At 37.8% G+C, this 22719-nt stretch overlaps 1 protein-coding gene across 3 annotated transcripts in view; it reads left to right on the top strand.

The window, feature by feature from the left end:
- Positions 1-7695: 7695 nt before the first annotated feature.
- Stat4 (signal transducer and activator of transcription 4) overlaps positions 7696-22719 on the top strand; it is a 91521-nt gene continuing 76497 nt past the window's right edge. For 2 of the 3 annotated variants that reach the window (XM_047547120.1, XM_047547118.1), the window contains exons 1-3: positions 7696-7824; positions 10236-10364; positions 11877-12021. In XM_047547120.1, the coding sequence (XP_047403076.1) occupies positions 10237-10364; positions 11877-12021 (273 nt within the window). In that variant the 5' untranslated portion in view covers positions 7696-7824; position 10236. Of the gene's footprint in view, positions 7825-7954; positions 8203-10235; positions 10365-11876; positions 12022-22719 lie in introns of those variants that run through there. The other variant, XM_047547119.1, reaches the window with a different exon arrangement.

The following is a 22719-nucleotide window of genomic DNA, read 5'->3' as shown; positions in this document are numbered from 1 at the left end:
ACTGATGGGTGCATGTGTGGAAGCAGCTACCTAAAGCTGGGGAAGGGCAGAACATTTCAAACGAGCAGATGGAGCAATTTCTGAAACTCACACAAGGCCAGGCATAGTCTATATTTACAACATCTGGAGTGGAGAAATCTCATAATATATGATGAAGGCAGAAATTGTCAAACTGAGAGCTGGTCACATTGGTGCATACCTGTAATCTGTGCTAGCTATCAGAGAGACTGAGGCAGGAGGAGGATCATAACTTAGTGAGACCCTATCTCAAAAATTTTAAAAAAGGTCGGTGGGAAGGGTTCTGGGGATGTTGCTCAATGGTAGAGCACCCCAGGGTTTAATCCTCATACCAGAAAAAAAAAATTGTTGAATTGGACAAAAAAGCGAGACCCAATTACATACTACCTACAAGAAATTTGCTTCAAATATTCACTTCTTATTTCTAGTTAGATTGTTCTGGAAAAAAAGACATTATTTGCCAAAATCAGGGGTGAACGAGGTGACATTATTATAAATTTTACAAATCTTAAAGAATTAAAAGGGAATATTAAGCATAATTTTATAACATCTTAGGTGAAATGGATAAATCCTTTGAAAGCCAAACTAGCAAGCTCACTCAAGAGAAAGCAGATAACCTAAATATTCCTACGTCCAATTTAATAAACAAATTTGTAGTTAAAATTTTTTTCCACAAAATTCCCACACAGATGACTTTGCTGGTGAATTCTCTCAAATACCAATTTTACACAGTTTCTTTCAGGAACTTGAGGAGGAAAATAACTTCCCAACTCATTCTGAGACCAGCAAAGTCACAGACACTGTAAGAGGGGAAAACTACATACCAACATCTCTCAGGAAAATAGATAACCAACTCCTTTTTAAAAAATAACAAATAAAATCTGGCAATATGTAAAAAGAATAATACCTTACAAGCAAGTGGGGTTTAGTCCAGGGATGCAAGACTAGTTTAACATTTGAAAGTCAATACAATTCATCATATTTACAGACTAAGATGCTAATTTTTTTTTTTTTTTTACAAAATTCCACATTTCATTTGTTAATGATAATAACTCAAAAATAGTAATGGACGTAAACTTTCTTAACCTAATAAAGAACATATACAAAAAACTTGCAGCTAACATTATACTTAGTGGTGAGAGACTGAACGCTTTCCTCCAAGATGAAGAACAAGGCAAGGATGTTTTCTCTTGTCATTCTTACCCAACACTGCATGGGAAATCCTAGCTAGTGCAATAAGGTAAGAAAAAGAAAAAGTATACAGTTTAGAAAGGAAGAAATGAGACATCTTTATTCACTGATAACATGACTGTGTATGTGAACAATTCCAAAGGAAACTTCTGGAACTAATGGAAGAGTTGGGCAAGATAATACAATGTCAGTGTACAAAAGTTAATTGCAACAAACAACTGGAGCTTATAATTTTTAGCAATATCTTTTACAATTGCACCAGAGAGTGAGAGGGTATATCAGAATAAATCTGAAAAATATGCACAATATGTGTATATTGTTGAAAGAAATCAAAGACCCCATACATGAAAAGATAACACTTTTTAAAAATTCTCCTTCCTTTAATTTTCTTTAATGCCACTACCACACACACAAAAGCAACACTGGCATTCATGAAGCCAGGGGAGACATAACTACCTTGATATGGATCATTAGACATGGGTGCTTAGACACCACCAGAAAATTTTCACTGACTTCAATACTTTTTTTTTAATTTTTTTTTAAAATTTTTTATTTATTCTTTCTAGTTATACATGACAGTAGAATGCATTTTGACATATCATACATACATGGAGTATATCCTACCCTTTTTAAATGCAAGTTTCGTACCATTTTCTTTTCTGTTTCCTTGTCTCCCCCATTTTCAACTCCTTTAATATTTTCCTCTTCCTTTCCCTTTCCTCTTTTCTTTCCTATTTGTTCTGCTCTCCAAATTTCTATTTAAGTCTTCAGAGTTCTTTAGTTCTCTTTCACCTTCTCCGATCTTCTAACATCGTAAGCTACTTAACCAAGGTATTTTCCTAAGTAAGATACTTATCTTCCTAAAATATATTAGATAGGAAGAGAAAGAATGAGGGAGAGAAAGAGAAATGGAGGAGAGAGAGAGAGAGAGAGAGAGAGAGAGAGAGAGAGAGAGAGATATTAAAAGATAACCTCTATTCTTCCTAATTTAGTATTTGAATATAGTTGATGTCAGCAGTAATTCTATCAATTTTGCATAGTTATAAACATATACGTGTAGGATATAATTATCAAAGACAGTGAGTGTTGTTGGGGATGAAGGACCTGGACAAGGCAAGTCACTAAAAACCCTCCCCAGGGAGGATAGACTATGGTAATAGAATGCTCCATCAGTTCTTCCATCTGTCCAGTAAACATTTATGGAACACCTGCTGTATGCTAGGCACTGATCTGGACACTGACAAATGAAGTAAAATAGCATTTAGTCCTGACCCTCCACATATTCAGTTCTGAAAGAGACCAATACGTGAATAAATACATAAAATTTAATAAGGTGGTTAAGGGCTGTTTAACTGATCAAACAACTTTGGGGGTAGAGTCTATAATTCAAATATCCTATCCTATTTTGCAATTTGTGGCTCAGTAGAAACTGTCTCCTTATGGAATAGTATAAACAGATGCTATAGAGCCACATAACTTGCCAAATGTTTTGAAACTCTGTTGACAATGTGACATGATATGTTGGGAACTTTTAAATGCATGCCCAACTGTCCAGACAGCAAAAACAAGCAGGAGAATTGGAGTATATGCATCATGTCTAAACAATAAGCTATGCAGGGAGTTTCTATCCTGGAATTTATTTTTAAATCATTAAACTTACCTCTGCCAAATCTCCCTGAGCAATTTATTGTTTTTCTCATAAGAGCAGATATGATTTTTAGTAAAGTGTTGCTTCTGGAGTCAGACAGTTTCAATCCTGAATCCATACCTTACCTGTGATTAGCCTCATTAAACTCACTAAACTTCTGTCTCCCATCTGTGTATTGGAGAGAACAATACTTAATCCTACACAGTGCTGTGTAGATCCCATAAATCAATGAGTGTCATGTTTTCAGCCCAAGTCTGCCTTTGAGCAGAGCCCAGGAAGTGCCATTACTAATATTTGAAAGAATGCAGTGTTTTGTAGGTGGCAGTAGAGGGAGCACAGACATTGGGAACTAGACTGGAGGAAATTGAGAATTTAAACCTTTTGTACAAGACCTTGTCCTTGCTCTGATGGAGCATCAGCAGTCTGAATACAGATGAACTTATGTGACCCACCCCAGACTGTCTCGTCCTAGTAGTCTTTGCTGTACCATTCATTTGGTACTAGCACATACTCCTGGGGAATTCAATGTCTAATTAGGTGTGGACATATTGTGTCTGTCAAGCATCCAGGTTCAACTCGCTGGGTTTCCCCAGGAAGTTTGGAGACTTTCTTCCCCACGCATGAAAACGAACAAATGTTTCTACTTTATGTGTAAGAACTGGGAGAAGGTAGAGCTGGCTTTCTTCTCTCATTGGCAGTGAGAGCCATATTCTCCGCCTCCTCCTATCTCTGCCACCAACATAAGCAGCTCTGCTGAGTTGGCATCATGGGAAAGCACTGTCAGAAGAACTGCCTTGGAATCCGCTCAGCTACTTACCTGAGTGTGAACCCACCTCCCTCTCCTGCCCTCTCTTCTTCGCCATTTGCACACCTGTACAATGAGCGGGAAAGAGAAAGAAAAGTGGAGGGTTAACCTGGTGATTCCAAAGTTCTTCACAACTTGATTATTATTCTATTACTAACAGCTACTATTGATTATTTTCCCTTCTCTCATTACATTAGATCTTTGGATCGTCCCAGAAATTTTATGTGGGATATAGTATCCCCATCTTTATGGGCTGGGAATTCGGGGTTCAACCTTGTACGATTAGAAATTGGCATACCAGAACTAGAATCTGCTTTTCTGGAAGCTTGTAATCTGGAATTTCTCTTAAGATGAGACAACAAAAAATTACGTATGAGATTTCTAACCAAGGAAATTGGGAGACTATAAGAAAGAGAGAAATCTGTGGGGCCTTCAAGACAGGGGAATTCGGGGTGGGGAGATAGCTCAGTTGGTAGGGTGCTTGCCTTGCAAGCACAAAGCCCTGCGTTTGATCCCCAGTACTGCAAAGGAAAAAAAAAGATAGGGGAATTCATTTTAACACTTGGTGGATGGGTTGGTTTGTTTTACTTTGTACTGTTTTGTCTTTGACTCAGGGACTGGTAGATGAGGACCAGGGTAGGGCCAAGAAATTCAGGTCCTGGGTCTTCAGGGTTGACTGTAAGAAAGAGAAGCACAGATATTTGGCTCAGTTCATGAAACAGAAAGACAGAGGTTCAAAGTAGATGCTTCAACCCAGACAAAGAGTGTTCACTTGGGCAGAGATTCCCTTGTGATGTCCATCCCTGGGTAAACCACAGTGGATGGGATATGTCTATTATCTTCCGATCCCTGTGAGTGGTTCCCAAGATCTTTTGGAGGGGTCTGCAAGGTTAGAAATTTGTTATAATAATACTAATATGATTTTGTTTTTTCACTCTATTCATATTTGCATCAGTGGTACTAAAACAATGTGTTAAACCATTGATGCCTTCACATGAAGTAAGGCAGTAACACCAAATTAGACTTGCAGTTGTCTTATTCTCTACCATTACATACTTAAATTTTTTAAAATGCCAGTTCGGCTTCAGAACATGGTTGATAAAGTGGTAAAAATGATCACTTTCACTAAACCTCAGACCTTGAGTACATGCTTTTTAATATTCTGTGTGATGAAAGGGAAGTACACATATAGCAGTATGTGGCACCTCAAGGAAAAACACCGTATGATCCTGAGTCTCAAGTGAGCCTGTCCCTTCAAGGAGAACTGGCAATATATGTTGTCAACAATAAAATCAGACCTTTCAAGTAAAAATTAGAACTTGGAAAACCTGTATTCATCAACCATAAACTTGACAGCTTCCCAATACTTAGAATGCTTGACTAATGAGATCAGTGATGATATTATCTAATGTAAATTTCTGCTCTTGCATGATGAGATGTGACAGCACTAAGAAAATCTGCACAATTCAGTGGGCCAATATTTTCCAAATGGCCAATGTGCCACAAAGCCATCTGTGGGCAAAAGTTCCACTCAAAATAAAAGAAACACCAGTAGATTTTAATGTAACTGTATGCATAAAGTTGATTGATAAGATTTCAAATTCCACAATGCAGGCAACCCTTAAGAAACTAGCAATTGTTGAATTAGAGTGTGGTATCAAAGAAGAATAACCACGTTATCTGACAAGGCCATTAGAATAGTTTTTCCTTTTCCAACTACATAGTCTGGAGTTTCCTCAAACATTTCAACCGAAGTAATATTTTACAACAGATTAAATAGAGAGACAGACATGAAAATTCAGCTGCATTCTCTCAAGTCGGTTATTAATGGATTTTTAAAAGTATAAATCAATGCCACTCTTATAATTTGTGTGTGTGTGTTGGAAGATGTACTTTTTTTTTTTTTTTTTACAAATCATGTTTAACACATGATAGGCATATTATTGTAATTCTAAGTGAATAGTCAAACATTTCTAGATTTAAGTTTTAATAGAGTGAATAAAAATTTCATAGAACAGAAATACACAAAAATTGGGAGGAGTTGTCAACAATTTTTAAAAATTATGAAGGTTTCTTGAGACCAGTTTGAAAATAGGTGGGGGAGTCCCCAAAGTGAGGCCCTTAAGGAAAAATAGAACAAACCCTCTGCTCTGTATTGTAGGCACTCAACAGTTAAATGCAATGATGATAGGGACATGAAAAACCAATGTGACTAACTCAAGGCAGGAAGGGAAAATAACCAAATGAGTGGTCTAGATCTGTGCTGTCCAATAAGGCAGCCACTAATCACATGTGACTTTTAAGTACTTGAAAAGTAGCTAGTCCACAGTGAAATGTGTTACACACCAAAATTGCTACATATACACCCAACTTCAGAAACTTAGTATGAAATAAGAAATGCAGGTATCTCATTAATTTTTATATTGATTATATGCTCAAATGTTAATATTCTTGTATATATTGGTTTATTCATTGTATTAAAATTAATTTTACCTGTTCCTTTTTTCTGTTTTAATGTGGCTTTTCAAAAATTTAAAATCATACATGTGGTTTACATTTTATTTCTCTTGAACAGCACTGGTTTAGGCAAGAAGTATGAAAGGAATTCAGAGCAGGGGAAAGTTACTATGGATTTGGGTCTTTGGTGAAGTCTTTACCAAGGGCAGGATTTCAAAAAGTGGGCACCTTGGGGGAAGGAATTCCAGTTGAAGGGAGACTCAGTAGTGAGATGACAGGTGAAAGTAGGCAGCAGAGATGACTGGTCTGTGTTGCATTATGGGCTCCTGTGATAGAGAAAAGTTTCCTGGACAGGTTGGAGCCAAACTGAACTGAACTTTGAGTTCCACAAATTGAACTTTTTTCCTGAGGATAGCAACCACTTCCCCAGAAAATAATGAGAGTTCATCCAGCAACTTATACCTGAATTAGACACTATTTTCATGTGGGGACAAGAGCAAAACAAAGTCCTGGAAACTGTCAGTGGGCAAGCAACCAGGACCAGGCTGACCTGTGCCTGAGTGATATGGAAAGCTAAGTTCAGGGTCAACTGACTTATGGTAGGTGCAGGGAGTGGGGGCGGGGGGAGTTAATCACATGATCATAACATCACCAGGAAAGGAGAAGAGCCCAGAGGGCATATACCTGTATGATGGCTGGTCATAGGGAGGGTAAAGCAAGCCTTTTATCTTGGTATATTGCTCTAGGTATGTGCTTTCTACCTTTCTTTTGGTCTGTTTATCTTCCTTTGCTTACTTGTGTCTTTATTGAACTTTTATAGAATTCTCATGTCAAGGGGTTAATATTTAATTCTAAGGAAATGAACTAAAAAGACGACTGATGTGTGAATAAAAACAGACTCTTATCTGGGCTCAGGAGTTAACTTATTGAGTAACTTGGGTCACACTGGCCATAAGACTCAGATATGAAACAGAATTTAGAACCAGATGGAACCCAGGCTCCCTCCAGCTCTGTGATTCTAGAACAGCCCATGTCACAAAGGGAGAAAAACACACTGCAGCTACCAGGTACCGGGCTACTCAGGAAGAGTAAGAGGATGCTGTCCGGTGAGGTCAGACACTGGTGACCTGCACAGGAGTTGGCCCAAACCTCTGGGTCAGGCTGACCTCCTCCAACTGAGCAAACTCTGCTGGAATTGTAATTCAGGGAGGTTTATGAGTTTGGTGTGTTGATCCTGGCTACCTCTTGGTTCCATCCCAAGGGCTGGCTCACTTGGGTGAGTGGAGTCTGATACTGGGAAGATAGAGAGCCAAGAGTTTGGCTCCAGGTAAGTTTCCAGAGGATCTTGGACTGTCTGAGGAAACCACTGTGGGGAGGGAGAGTAAGAGTGTGTAACCCCCACCTTGAAACTTCTGTCATCCCACGGGAGTGGTTAGGAGGGATAAGAGAGAAGACAACGCCCTGCAAAGGGACTTTAGCCTGACTCTTTCGCTTTTTAGCATTTCTAGAATAGAGAGTGGGTGGGAACCAACACAAGTAAAGTCCCAGAGATTCAAACACTGACGCACAGGAAAGCCTCAAGTGGGTGGAGAAATGCAAATCCCCTACTGATGATGGTGTCAGTGGCTGTGTCCTGAGGACCGTGAGGGGCAATTCTGACCTTAGACTTGAGCACTGCCTGGGACCTGGGCCGAGAGCAAACCAGGTAAGCAGGGCAGACCTAATCTTCGTGGGGCCCCTCCCAAGGAGGAAATACACAGGATGCTGCTGAAGCCCAGCTTTGCACTTGGTGTGTTGACAGTTGCTTCATTTAACTTATCTGAGGACGGGTGATTAGAAAAATAAGGGTCCCACTGGGAGATTCACAGATGCTCTCTGGCGCGGCTCTTCCTTACCAAGGCCTTGCGCCCCGGTGACTCTGAGCAGCGAGTGGGAAGAGTGTGGCTGATGCAGATGATGTGTGTGCAGGGTGCAGAGAAGGGGTCCCGCTTGACTTTCCTAGCCAGCGTCTAGAGCTGTGATGTCTAGCATGAGATTGATGAGACTGGCATACCTGGGTTTCAGAAGAAATCCTCCAGCACGGGTAAGCAGTGACTATGGCTTTGATAAGTAAGTGCAAGTGATCTTTCAGGGCAGGTCATCTCCTTTGCAAGCTACAGGTCAAAGAGTCAACTCAGTACCACTAGCTCCCAGATGGTGGAACAGAATGTCCCAAGGGAACAGACAGGCAACCAGTTTTCAGAAGGAATGTATACAGTTGTCAGGGAACAGGAGAATTAGCCCTGAGAGAGTGAAAGGGAAGAGTCGTTGCTGAAGGGGGTCTAAAGGCAATTATCACTTTATTATTCCTGCAACTGAGAAAACCGTCTTATGTCTCCCCTTTCAGCCTCCAGTTTAGTTCTTCCTACTTCAGAAGGAAGGCTAAGATCTTTGGAGTAATTTAAGATAGATTAATTCTTAGAAAACAGACTTACTCTAATCCAAATTAGAGTAAGGATTTGACGATAGTTATTAAAATTGTAACGTTATTTTCAGCTAGTATTCTTGGTTATCATTAACTAGAATAAATTGATAGCTATAGCAGGATAATGTTGATAATAGTGTGGAAACAAATGTTCCAATTTTGTGTGGAATATATATAGATACCCAATAATTAGACAGTTTGGCAGGGGGAGACCTCAGGTTTATCCTTAGTTGATGTGCATCTTGGGCAGGCTTCAGTTCCCCTATTTGGCCCTCAGGTTTTTGTCATTTTTAAAGTGGAGGTAATGCTTACTATCCACCTACTCAATTGATAACAATAGCATGAGTGCCATTCACTCTTCATCTAACAAGCCTTTCCTGAGCATTTACAATATTCTTAGAATTGTAATGGAAAAGGACTTCATAAATACAAAATCATATGCAAATTAAAGATTATTTTCTTTCCCACTTGATTTCTCTTTATCAAAACATCTGCAACAATTTTCTTTCTATACATTTTTGGTCATTTACTGGGAGCTCAAGGGAAAGGTTCTCAGAATCGTTCCATTTGAAAACTGAAGAATTATGTGAAATTGATTATCATAAATGTTCTATAAGCAAAAAGAAGTCTTAACCTACCTTCGTGTTTTGTTGAAATACTCTAGTGATTAATCTTGTAAAGATTTTTTTTTTTTTACTTTGAATTAGTATTACCAACCAAACAATAAGAATTCTGACTCTGAAAAAACTAAAATACTGTAATTTCAAGGAGACAATGTCATATTAATTTTCCTGATTTAGGAAATATGTCCTACTAATTTTCCTGAGTTAGCTTCTACATTGACCAGAGTGGATTTATGTTGGGGGAACACATTCTTTTGACAGGCAATCAATATTTATCAAGTGTAGTTTCTCCCTCCTTCAGTAACTTGAGAGTTTAACCACTGTCAGATAGACATCAGAGACAAATTAAAGGTAGACATTAAATGCTTTGCCCAGCCATAGTGATCACCACAGGGAGAAATAAAAATATTTATTGGTTCATAAATATTTTGAACTTTGAATTGCTGGAACCCATAAAAACATATACATTCTTCTGAATGCTATGACAGAACTAGACTAGAAATCAAGAACATCAAACTGGCTCTAGGAGCATTTCCATGTAAAGGAAACTTTGGTGCAGGGACTAGTTCCCCCCAAATAAAGCCTTAGAAGGCCTTGGGAGTTGAGTGTGTTATTTGACTTCATGTTACTTTGAGTCTAATGGTATAGAGGGGAACAAGGTCAGGGAAGGAGCATGCAGACCCTACAGATGCATGTAGAAAGTCGGGGGCAGGAAGAGGGGTATTTTGGGGAGGGGGAGAAGGTAGAACAGAAGGTCATGTTAGAACAAGGAAGGATGTGGTTTGGGGGCAGAAGAAGACTATTTCCTTTGTTATGGATACCTTTTGACACACTAAGAGGAATTGCTGTATATTCCACTCAAAAGCATTTTCTCTCTGTCTTTGAGTGACCATGAAAGAAGAGAAATTTTTCTCCGGTTACTTAACTAATGGATAACACAGTCTGACTAAACCCTAAAGGAAAGAAGAAAACATGGACCATAGCTATCAACAACATTTTAAAACTCTAATTTCCCCCCTTCTTTTACAGCATGACTCAGTGGAATCAAGTCCAACAGTTAGAAATCAAGTTTTTGGAGCAAGTAGATCAATTCTATGATGACAACTTTCCTATGGAAATACGACATTTGCTGGCCCAGTGGATTGAAAATCAAGACTGGTAGGATCAAACATTTTTTTCCCTAGAAGTTGATGTACAGAGGCTCTATGCTCTGCGTGGATTTAGTCTGTGGCCCTCTTTTGATTTAGTAGATGCATTCTTTTCAGGTAACGAGTTTCTTTAAGGATTTAGAAGACCTTCTCAAAAGAGGGGAGTCATCGTTCTTTCTGGTTTCAGCCACTGTAGATGAAAACTTAATGGGTTTAGTGTTTTGATTTTTTGTAAGCCAACCCCCAATTTTTTATGTATTAAAAAAATAAGAAGTGAATCTAAAAATCTAAATTTGATAAATTAAATCTAAAATTGATAAAAATTTAAAAGTTATCAATCTTTCATCACAGATTCAATATAAATAAATATTATTTTGAAGAACTCCTGTCCCACTCCCCATCTCCAAAACACCCTCTCCTGTCCTCAGCTGTCTTTATGAATTTATATGTTCAAAAAGCTGCTTCCCTGCCCCTTGTTCCCTCTACCCTATTGGACTTAGAGTAACCTGAAGACAAATAACATACTCAGTAGTTACTCCTTGTATCCTATTAGACTTGGAGCAACTTAAAATCAAATAACACCCAAGACCTTCCTGAGACCTCAGAAAAGCTGCTCTTAAATGAAATTGACCAATTTATATTCTTGGAAGCTCTATTCACCTTAAACAATTTGATTTTTTGCTTTTGTTAACATTTTTTATTGCAGCAAAATATATACAATATAAAATTTATCGCTTTACCACTTTTAAGTGTACAGTTTAGTAGCATTAAATCCCTCCATCTGTAAAATGTTTTCATCTTCCCAAACTGAAACTCTGCACTCACTAAACAATAACTCCCATTATCGGTCCCTGGCAACTGCTATGCTATCTTCTGTCTGTGAATTTGGCTCTCCAGGTACTTTACATGAGTCACATAATATTTGTCTTTTTGTGACTGACTTATTTCACTGAATGTTTTTAAGATTCATCCATGTTGTCACATGTGCCAGAATTTCCTTCATTTTTGAGGCAGAATAATATTGCCTTGTATGTATCTATCGCCTTTTGTTGGATCAACTCATCTTTCAATGGACATTTGTGTATGCAAATATCTGTTCAAATTCTTGGTTTCAATTCTTTTTGAGTATATTCCCAAATATAATATTGTTGGATCATCTGGTAATTTTATGTTTAATATTTTGAATAATTGCCATGTTCTTTTCCATAGCAGCTGCACATTTTACATTCTTACCACCAGTGCACAAGGGTTTCCACTTCACAATATCCTTGGCAACACCTATTATCTGTTTTGTGCTGCCTTTTTTCTTTTTCTTTTTTTTTTTCAGGATGAATGTAAAGTGGCATCTTAACTATAGTTTTGATAGTGATGTTGAACATCTTTTCATGTGTACAAATTTATTTTTAAAAACCTCTAAAACTATCACTGTTGAATAGATCTATCCCTTTAAAATTCATACAGTAAAAAAGCAGACATTTTATCAAGTTGTTTCCTGTTGTGTAATAGCACTTTTATTTTTTAGGGAGGCAGCTTCTAACAATGAAACCATGGCAACAATTCTTCTTCAAAACTTGTTGATACAACTAGATGATCAGTTAGGTCGTGTTTCCAAAGAGAAGAACCTGCTCTTGATACACAACCTCAAAAGAATTAGGAAAGTCCTTCAGGTGAGAATGTATTCTACTTTTTCAAAATATTTGGATGTATGAGTCTTAAATTCATTTAAAAAATCAAATATGTACTTTTACATTATTTTCAAATCAGATTTAAGGGTAAAAAATTGAATTATCATTTAAAAGTTTGTGCTGAGTAACCTGTTATTACTCAGTGTTTATTTTTCATGAAATTTCAAACACATGGTAAGTGGGAGGGTGGGTGTGTGTTACGTGCCTTGTTTACTTGCAGAGATGGAGTCCAACAACACTAGAACAGAGAACTAAAGGATGGTAGGTTCATGGCCTTTCCCCTTGCCTTTGCCCCTTGTGTAACAGAGTTAGTGGTGTTCTCATTGCTAGGTAGAAGCATGATGGGTATATGTTGCAACTGATGGACTAATATTGATGCATTATCATTAATTTAAAGTCCAAGATTACATTCAGCTTTGCTCTTGATGCAGCATAATTCCTTGGGTTTTGAGAAATGTGTAATGTCAATGTGTCCACCATTACCAAATCCTACTAGACAGTTTCATTGCCCTGAAGTCTCCTGTCCTTGTCTATTATATAGATTTGCCATCTCTCCTGAACTTCTAGAAGGTTTTGCTTTGTACATATTGATACTATGTTGTAAGGAATGGAAGTACAGGGTAATATCTTATTGGCGAATGGAACTTTTAAAAAGTCAATATAAATATCCTTCTTTCCATCAATTAACCATTTCTCATCTTAAAGTTTTATTGTGTTTTTCTTTTTGTTGTCATTTGCTGAATTGTAAATGAACCCACCTCTTCATTTTTCTACTTATTGTGTCATTTTGTACTGAGTAATGTCTTTATAAATATTTTACAGATTTTTAATTCCATCAACAAATATTGAATAAGTACTTGCTATGTTTACAGTCCATGAAGCTCACACATCCTCTATTTGGGTTTTCAAGTTTTTATGAAATTTTATGGCTATTCCTCAAAAGTGAGTGAAGTAGAGGAAAATAGGCATCGGCAATCTTGTCTTGTAATAGAAAAGACTTTTTTTTTTTTCTTTTTTTTTTTTCTATGAGAACACCACAGAGTTAACAGGTCTTTCTAATTGTGGTGCTAACTCTGTTAACTCTGTGGTTAGTAATCCCACCACTTATAAGCGCTCTTCACAGACCATGGCAATGACTCTGTGAGTGAGAGTTTGAAACTCAGTGGGTGAGGGGACGTGTGCAAGTGTAACCCACATCTTCCATGTTCTGCTCCACTCCACTGCAGCCTCTTTCTCATAGGACATTTGAGTGTGCGTGAGTCAAAATGTATTAGAACTGAAAATGCCCTGAAAATGGAACCAAGGGTGGAATCTTTCTTGTCCAGCCTGTGCAGTCCTGTTCTGATGTCTGGGTATTCAGTGAAATGAGATTTGTTTACATGAGGTGTGGGAGATTAAAAACACATTTTGCAATACCAAAGGAGGAAAAAACACGTTGCTTTTTACACTGAGCTTTCCGAACCTGCCAGATCTTATCCCCTAAACCACGCTGCTTTCTCAGTTCACTCCTCTTCCTTCCCCTCTGTGCACCACACACAAAGAGAAGTAAAGAAATGACCATAGCCTAAGACCTGAGAGGAGCACGCAGCTGCCTTGGGTAACTCTGAAAGAGTTTGGAGTTGAGGCGTCGAGGGTTCAGTCTTTGGTGCCATTTTGCTGCACAGGGATGGCAGCCAAACTGTTAATATTCCCACATTTATTTCCCCAATTTACCTCATAACCAAATTCCTCTGAAGTAATTACCTGATGCCAATATTGCAAATTCATAATTCAAAGGTTGAGAGACCTACATGTTGTGCCATTTAAGATGAAATGTGAATTAGTTAGCGAGATTATTTGTTGTGGTGGTGGTACAGTTTGAGATAGGCAACAGAGGTGGATGGTGTGTGGCATAATTCTTCATCCCAAGCATATCACACCAATCCAATATGATCAACTGAAATTTCATCCATGAATCATTTTGTGCCTCTTCCTTTAACCTTTACCTTATCCAAGACCATTTAGATTGTGCTTCCTTTTTCATTAAATCTTCTTTAACAATTTAATAACTGAGTCCACAATGGTTCTGATTTTCCATGAGGTTTATTCCAGAGTCTAGTGCTTCTTGATGGAAAAATTACTTTGTGTGTAGTGGGGTATGATTTTTATTCCAAATGACAGTTGGGATTTCTCTGTCTCTGTCTCTGATTCTCTCTGTACTGGGGATTGAACCCAGGACCTCACATTTGCCTGGCAAGCACCTACCACTGACATATACCCCTGGCCCCTTTTAGATTTTTATCTTGAGGCAGTCTCACTAAATTACCCAGGGTGACCTCAAACTTGTGATCCTCTTGCCTCAGCCTTTCAGTAAAAGGGATTATGAATGAGCCACTGCACCTGGCTGGAGTTCTTAAAAGTAGGGCTCATATAATTTTCTTTGAGGTACACTGGGTAACTACTCCACAGATACTTGTTAACTGGATATTCATTCCATTGCATGGATTTTTAACATCAGGCTCCTAATTGACCACTGAAAATACAAAGTGAAGAGAATATATATAAAACTCTTGTGTTCAAAGAGTTTTCAATCTGGAATGGAGACAGAGTACAAACAAACATTTATGAAGCAGTGTGGCAAGCACCATGGTAGAGGTACCTGCAATCATAAGTTGCAGCGTTGGTAATATTTGAGGTGGGTCTAAAATGACAATTCAGGACTCCTTGAAGAGGAGAGGGAGAAGAGGGAATCCTATACAAAGGGAAAAGCAAGAGCAAGAACATGACAAGAAGCCGGGCATGGTGGGACGCACCTATGATTCCAGCAGCTGCGGAGGCTGAGACAGGAAGATCATATGTTCAAACCCTTAGCAAGGCCCTAAGCAACTTAGCAAGGCCCTAAGCAATTCAGTGAGACCTTGTCTCTAAATAAAAATACAAAAAAGGGCTGAGGATGTGGCTCAGTGGTTAAGTGCCCCTGGGTTCAATCTCTGGTACCAAAAAAAAAAAAAAAAAAAAAAAAAAAAATGACATTAGAATATCTGTAGTTAGTTTGGAACAAGCTAGTCACCGTAAGTATTAAGAGGGTTACATGAGGTCCTCAAGTGCCACGCTAAGCAGTTTGGACTTAGGCGACAAGGAATTATCAACAGTTTCTAAGCCAAAGCATGACATGAATATATATTTTTATTGAAAGCATATCTGGAGCTGGTTTTTCCCCTGGGAAGACTCACCCCTTGTCTACTGCAGGAAAAGAATTTTGGAGAATTCCGAGGCTGAAAGTTTTTTCTCTTATTTCACACCATCCTCCCCCCTCCTCATATCATCCAGATACAGGATAGATTTTATTTTTCTTAACACACAAACTAGCTGTAATGTACCAAAAGGAAAAAAAAATACACCTAAACTATTCATATGAGAAAAAGTCAAGTGTAAGGCTTGGTTTCGGTAAACATGCCCTCCTCAGTCCTTGCAGAAGCAGCCCACACACTCTATCCAGGAACTGCCATGGAGACCCCAGATGATGATGGGGGGCATGCAAATCTCCTGGTTCAATGGTTTGTATCAAATTTAAAGAGGAGTTGGCAACTCCAGAGCTCAGCCCATGACCAGGAAGAAAATTAGATTTCCACTGCCCCTAGTATAATGAATAACTGCTCCGCTGAGAAAGTAGATGAAGAGAAACAGATGCCAGTTGAGGAGGAGACATGAAGATGTTCAGAGTCATAGGTTGATGTCACTCTCCATTGGCTTCATGTTCTCAGAGTGTCCTGGAGATTGTGAAGAACAGGTCAGGCAGACTTTTACCTTAAAAGTAGGAGAATTGTGTCATTTTGCTAGTATCCATAAAAAAATATTTTTCTATTTTGGTAGTCTAGTTAGTCATTATTTAAATGAGTCTAGTTAAAGTCATTATTTAAATGAGTAATGATTGATTAGATACTTAGTAGGTATCTTAAATTTAGTTCATAAGTGTCAAGCAACTGCCTTTCACTAGTCTGAACACATCTCTTCGAAGTTATCATTTTAAGTCACTGACAAAAAGTCCATGATTTGGAGAAAAAGTTGATTTTCTCATCAAGCTATGAGGCACTTATGGGGCCTCCATTATTGCTCCCTCTAGAAGTGACTTGAGAACAAAAGGATTTGCTTCACTGTGACACATATCTCTACCCACTACTCCCTTCCAATAATCAGGACCCAGAGTCAAGGACTTGGTAGATGGTTTCTGCTCAGTACCTGTCACCATAATTTTCTGATTAGCCACTTGGGTTAAAAACATTGATTTTCTGTAACTGAGCACATCAACTCACTGTATCTCCTCCTTTCCCTGAACAATTAATAAAATCTTCACAGAAATAGAGACCAAGAAAAAGGTAGAGCGTTTCATGGCAACCGTGTGGGATTAGAACAATAGACATGGACTTTGTAACAATAGTTAAACAAAAAAAGAAATAGGATGCTGATCTAGGCAGTGGCAATAGGGATGAAAAATATGTGCCGTGGTTCATTTGGTAAAAGAATTGACATGCAAGGAGTGAATGGATTTGAAGTGTGTGCAAGAGTGAAAAATAAGAGATGACAGGCTTTTAGCTGGGGTTATTTCGTGAACATTGATGCATAATGAAGATTAGGTTTGGAAGAGGCACAGGATAACAACATGGGTTTGATAAATTCTAAGTGATGTGTAGTAGCAGCTAATAGGAAGCAACTGGAGCTAACATATCTAAGTATTTGCCTGTCTCCTCCAGAAGACTGAGCTCCTCAAATGCATTTGTCTTTGTCTTCCCAGCACACTGCAGGGGCTCAGTGTCCTGTTTAATAAATAAAGAGTAGAGCTGACACTGAAAATGGGACTATCGCCTTATTGCAATGAGTACCCCTAACTAATGGAGCAAATGTCACATTATTATTGCAGATGCAGTTTTTATAGGGTCCACGAAAGCAATTTAGATGATAAGGTCTTTGAGGTTGGCAATTTCTAAGGATGGAAGGAATTGACTCTGCAAAGCAGTGTATTTAGAACATTTAGTACCTGTGAGAGGAGGGAGGCTGGAAGGGACCAGAAGCTGGAAGAGCTGAGGAAATCTTTCAGAGAGAGGAGGGAAACACTAAGCATCTGGAAGCTGAGAGAAGAATGCACTAATTCTGGAAAGGAGGAGAGACTGAAGTAAAAGGGAACCAAAAACAGTTGTTCTGGAACTAGCCTTCACCTGGAGAGGAGCAAATGGTCTTTCTGAACTACCAGCTCCCCAGGAGTTACATCAAGAGCTTGGACTCTTCAGCTAAAGGAATACAGAAGATTCTGAAGTATCTCACTCAACAAAACACAGAACAACAAAATGACGGTTAGATTCACTTAGAAATCATGGGAGGGCTTGTGACACTTCTTTTCACTGCCCACTCTGCTTTCATGAGTTACACAAACTGGAAGAGAGGTAGATGGAGGTCTAATATCATGTCATATTTTAATACAATGCTATTAGAGCAAAGTGAATCACTTTCTAAAAATGTCTTTGTTGATGTAGAATATGCATAAATATATGTACAATACATAGATCTTGATTGTACTATAAATTTTTTAAAAATATACATACATATACTACCAGAACAAGATACCGAACATTTCCTCTCCCATGCTTCTCAGTCAGTTCCACCTACCGAGATGACAAGTGTTCTCACTTACATAACTGCAGAATTGTTTGAGCTGTCTGGAACTTCCTCGTGTGAAATTCTGAAGAATGATTTTCTGGGGTAGATTTTTTTTTTCACTCTACCTTTTATGAGATTTAACCATGTTGTTGTATGCATTTCTATTTTTTCCTTTTAAAAAAAATTACAGCCAAGTGCCGTGAAGTTCACCTATTAATCCCAGCAACTCATGAGGCTGAGGCAGGAGGATTACAAATTCAAAGCCAATCTCAGCAATTTCTTGAGGCCCTGAGTGACTTGGCAAGACCCTGTCTCTAAATAAAGTATTTTTTAAAAGGGCTGTGGCTGTGGCTCAGTGGTTAATTGCCCCTGGATTCAATCCCCGGTCCCAAAGCCCCGGCAAAATACAGCTTAATATCCTATTACATGAGCATAATACAATTATTCATTCCTCTGTGGGTAGAAACTTAGAACAATTCTACTTTTTGTGTTTTATGAATAAAACTGTTCTGAGCACTCATTTGTGTCTCTTAGTAGGTGTAGACACTCACTGCTTATGATCGTATTCCCACAGGTCAGATTGTGGGGTGTTAGGGTATTAGGTATGTTTGCACTTAGGAAATGACAGTGTGCACAACTTTTCACAGTGGTTATACCAATTACACCACCATGAAAGTGTATGAGTTCAGTTGCTCTGTTTCCTTGTTAACACATATTGTCATCAGTCATTTTACACTTTGGTCATTTGAGAGTGTGTGTAGTGGAATTGCATTGTAATTTTAATCTACATTCTCTTAATGGTTAATAATGTTGAGAACCTCATGCTTAGTGACCATGTTAATATCTTCTTTTTTAAGCACCTGTTGAAGTCTTTGCCCATTAAAACTTTTTTGGTCTGTCTTATTGTTTCTTAGTTCTTTACACATTGAGTGAGCCCTTTGTTGGTTATGCATGTTGCAAATATCTTTGTCTACACTGTGCTTTTTCTTTTCCTTCCTCTAAATGGTGTTATTTGATGAACAAAAGTTCTTAATTTTAATGAGGTCCAATTTTCCCATTGTTTTAATGGTTACTAGTCTTAGTGTACTGTTAAACAAACAAACAAACAAACAAAAAAACACTTTTGCTTTTGCTGGATCATGGAGACATTCCTTGAGGTTTTATTTTGGGATCTTTCTTGTTTTAACCTTTCACATGTAGGACTAACTTTTGTGTCTGGCATGTACAAGGGGGAAAAAGTCTTGTCCCGTAAATGATGACAAATTGGCCCACAGCCATTTATTGAAGTGACCATCCTTCCTCATTGTAGTGAAGGAGGGTCTTTGTCATGAATCTGGTGTGGCTCTCTAATAAGTCAGTCTGTCTTCCTATGCCAATACAGCTAATTACCACAGAGTTACAAGTCTTGGAATATTGTAAAAATCCAGAAAACTTGTTCTCTTTCTTCAGAATTGTCTTAAATTTTCTGGATCCTTGCAGCCATATAAATATTAGGACTAACTTGTCAGTTTCCACAAATAAACCTGCTGGGATTTTCTTTTGACTTATATCAGTATGGGGAAAATTGAGATCTTAATGATACTGAGTCTTCCAATCCATGAATGTGAAATGTTCTTCTATTTATTGAGGTCTTGGATTTCTCAGCAATATTTCACAGTAGTCTAAGTAAGTCTTTCACATCTTAAGGCTGTACCATAACTTAACCAGTCCTCTACAAATGAGCATTCTACTCCATTTTGAACTTCATTATATCTTTATAAGCACAATGAAATTAACAATCTCACACGTATTTTAAATTGTCATTTTGAAGTCCTGTAATTGGTGTATAACACCATCCATTCCTCCTCTCTTTGTTCTCATCTATGAGCAAGGAGTCAAAGGACAAAGAAGGACCCCCAGGTGTCCCATCCTTTGGTTTTTAAAAACAACATCTGAACCACTTTGATCTATTTCCTGTTATCAAAATCTCTAGGAAATATTACGTGAACAGACACTTGTCTTTCCAAACCCTTACCAGTATGGTCACCAGGAAAGGCCCCCTTTTGTTACTTCTGCTATAAATTAAATCTATTTTCTCATTGTTTACTTAGTGAACAAAAGAACTCTTCAGTGAATGGGAAAATATCTCATCTTTTTTTTTTTAAAAAGAGTTCTCTGTGCATTATAGATAGGAATTGTATTTTGTGGACTATTAACGTCCCACATCTGTAACTGTTTTAGCTCTACTAAAAAGCTAATATATGTAAGTCCTCATCTCCAGCCTTAATAGTGAGTTAATAAACATGTACTTGTCAATAGAAGAACTCTTGACAAGTACACCAATGACTTTGGTTTCAGGTCTTCTCTCAAAGGTAACCAACTCTCAGAAGTTACTGAGTATCAAATTACAAGAATCCTGAGCCACGTGGGGATTTATCTCTATAGGTTATATCTTTCTGCTAATGCAGTTTAATATCATTATCGACCAATTTTTAGGCACCTTTTTATTACAAAAGTGATATATATCCAATAAAGTTTAGAAAACATATGCAGAAAAAAATCTGTAATACTACTTTAACTGGTAACCAACTGTGTATGTTTTCTGCCAATATTAACTAATTTAAAAATTAACATTGTTTTATAACTTCCTTTCCTAAGTTTAATATATTCCTTTAAGTCAACATTGTCCCATGCCCATGAAATGATTCTTTTCAGCATCATTTTTATTTACCCCTTAATTAGACATTTATTATTTTATTTCCAGTATTTCATCAATATTAACAGGTGAAGTATACATATATACCTATTGCTATAATGTCATTCATATTTGTGATTATTTTGTTATGGCGGTGAGTTTTAACCCCATACAGCAAAATCATTTGTGATGTTGTGGTTTCTAATACTGTTGACAAGTCTAAACTAACATATTAATGAATACAGTACTAGTTACAGCATCTAACAGACAACAAGATTCTATTTCTTGTGTATATAACAGTTTAGTAGTTTGTTATTCTGGTGGACATGTGGATGGTTTTCCTTTTCATTATTCAGGGATCTAGGATCCTCCCACATTGTGGCTCAGCTATCCTTAGGGACCTGGGTGCTCTGCGGACAGACAGGAAGAGAAAGAGCATAAAATTGCAGCCTCATCTGAATTCCTTGGCCTAGAAATTAAACGTTATAAACGTACCTCATTAATGGGAACTAGTTACATTCCCCTTACACAGTACAGGGGTGCTAGGAAGTGTCATCTCTGGCTGGGCTGCTACCACCTATTTGTTAAGACCTGCAGTGTCTTATTCAAGAGGAAGCAGGAATTTGGGTGGAAAGTTACAAATGCCTGCCGCATGTGGCGAAACCATTTTGGAAAGCACGATTCAATGCCCAAGTTTAATTTGACAGAGCAAGTCCATATCTAGATATGTATCCCATGGGAATTCTCACACAGATTAAGAGATGGATAACTGTATAAGATTGTTCACTGTCTTATTTGTTATAACAAAAAAGCGAAAATGATCTCAAATGTTTATCCCCAGATGTCTACAGTGATTGAATTGAAGTATTTCCATGGATGCTATAGTGCTAAGAAAACATCAGAATTAAAATAACAATATACTGGAAGGGAAAAAGTTTAGTTTTTGTCTCTGGGATTAATTTATGGTAATTTTATATAAGCCTTTTTTAAACTGACAAATTTAGTGAAAATTTATGTACTTCAGTTTACTCTGTGAGAAATACAACAAAACCAAGGCAATGCTGGTTATGACTCATGTGTATTGAAGTGAAAGCAATATCATCGTCAAATACAACAAAAAAACGAATAGATCTGAATACAGTCACACAACACTTAACAATGGGGACACATTCTGAGAAATGTGTCATTAGGTGATTTCATCATTATGCAAACATTACAGCATGTGCTTAGGCAAACCTAGATGGTATAGGTCAATCATTTGACAAGATCCTTTGATGTTATTGAAAGATACGGTAAACATGAGGTGTTTGAGATTGCCTCTGGTATAAAGTGCAATACCGTTTTTTACGGTTAATTTTTTTTATATAAATAGGAATACATTCTGAAATAATGATAAAAAGCAAATGCACAAATGAATGTTTAGTCATTTATTTTATTATCAAACATCATGTACTGTACATAATAGCATGTGCAATACTTTAATACAGTTGACAAGGCAGTAGATTTTTTCCCACCAGCATCACCACACACAGGTGATTAATGCATAGTGCACTGATGTTATCATGGTTACAGTGTCAATTGGCCGGGGGAGCAACTTTCCAGCTCCATCATAATGCTATGGGACCACTATTGTTGACTAAATGTCATCATGCAACACAGGACTATATTATGAAAAGGAAGGAGGACTGTAGCTTATGTCACTGAGTGAAAACCCAACACTACTGTAGCAAGCTCACCCACAGGCAGTGGGAGAGGAGTTATCATCAGAAGATGGAGTTATCACCAGTATTTGTCTTTTCTATTAGTTGAACTTAAAAAAAAAAAGTCCAAATTACACCAATATTAAAAAACAAGCTGGACACCATGGTGTACGCCTGTAATCCCAGCAGTTCCAGAGGTTGAGGCAGGAGGCCAAGTTCGAAGCCAGCTTCAGCAAAGACTAGGGATGTGGATGAGTGGTTAAGGGCCTCTGGTTCAATTTCTGATACCAAAACACAAAACACAAAAACAAAAAAGACAGATTCACAGATCTTTTTTCCCAGAATCTCCAGGTAATGGAGCCCCCAAATCTGTAATTCACAAAAGCTTCACAAGTGATTCTGATAAACTGCCAAGGTTGAAACCACAGCCTCAGGATAAATTTCTAAAAGTGGAATTACTATGTCAATGGGTGTGAAAAATGCTAAGGCTTTTGATAAGAATTGCCAAATTGTCCTTTAGTAATGCACCAATTCACATTCCCACCAGCGGTGTGTAAAAGCTCGTTCCATCATCAGCAGTGAGTGGTATAAAGTGTTTTAATCTTTGCCAGTTTGATAAATGAAAAATGGTGTATCTGATTTATTTCGACAGAAACGCTAGTTTGTTGCATTTGG

This window comes from Sciurus carolinensis, chromosome 3 (genome assembly GCF_902686445.1).
Source record: "Sciurus carolinensis chromosome 3, mSciCar1.2, whole genome shotgun sequence".
NCBI lineage: Eukaryota > Metazoa > Chordata > Mammalia > Rodentia > Sciuridae > Sciurus > Sciurus carolinensis.
The sequence above is the reverse complement of the archived record's forward strand: the minus strand, read 5'-3'. Positions and strand labels throughout refer to the sequence as shown.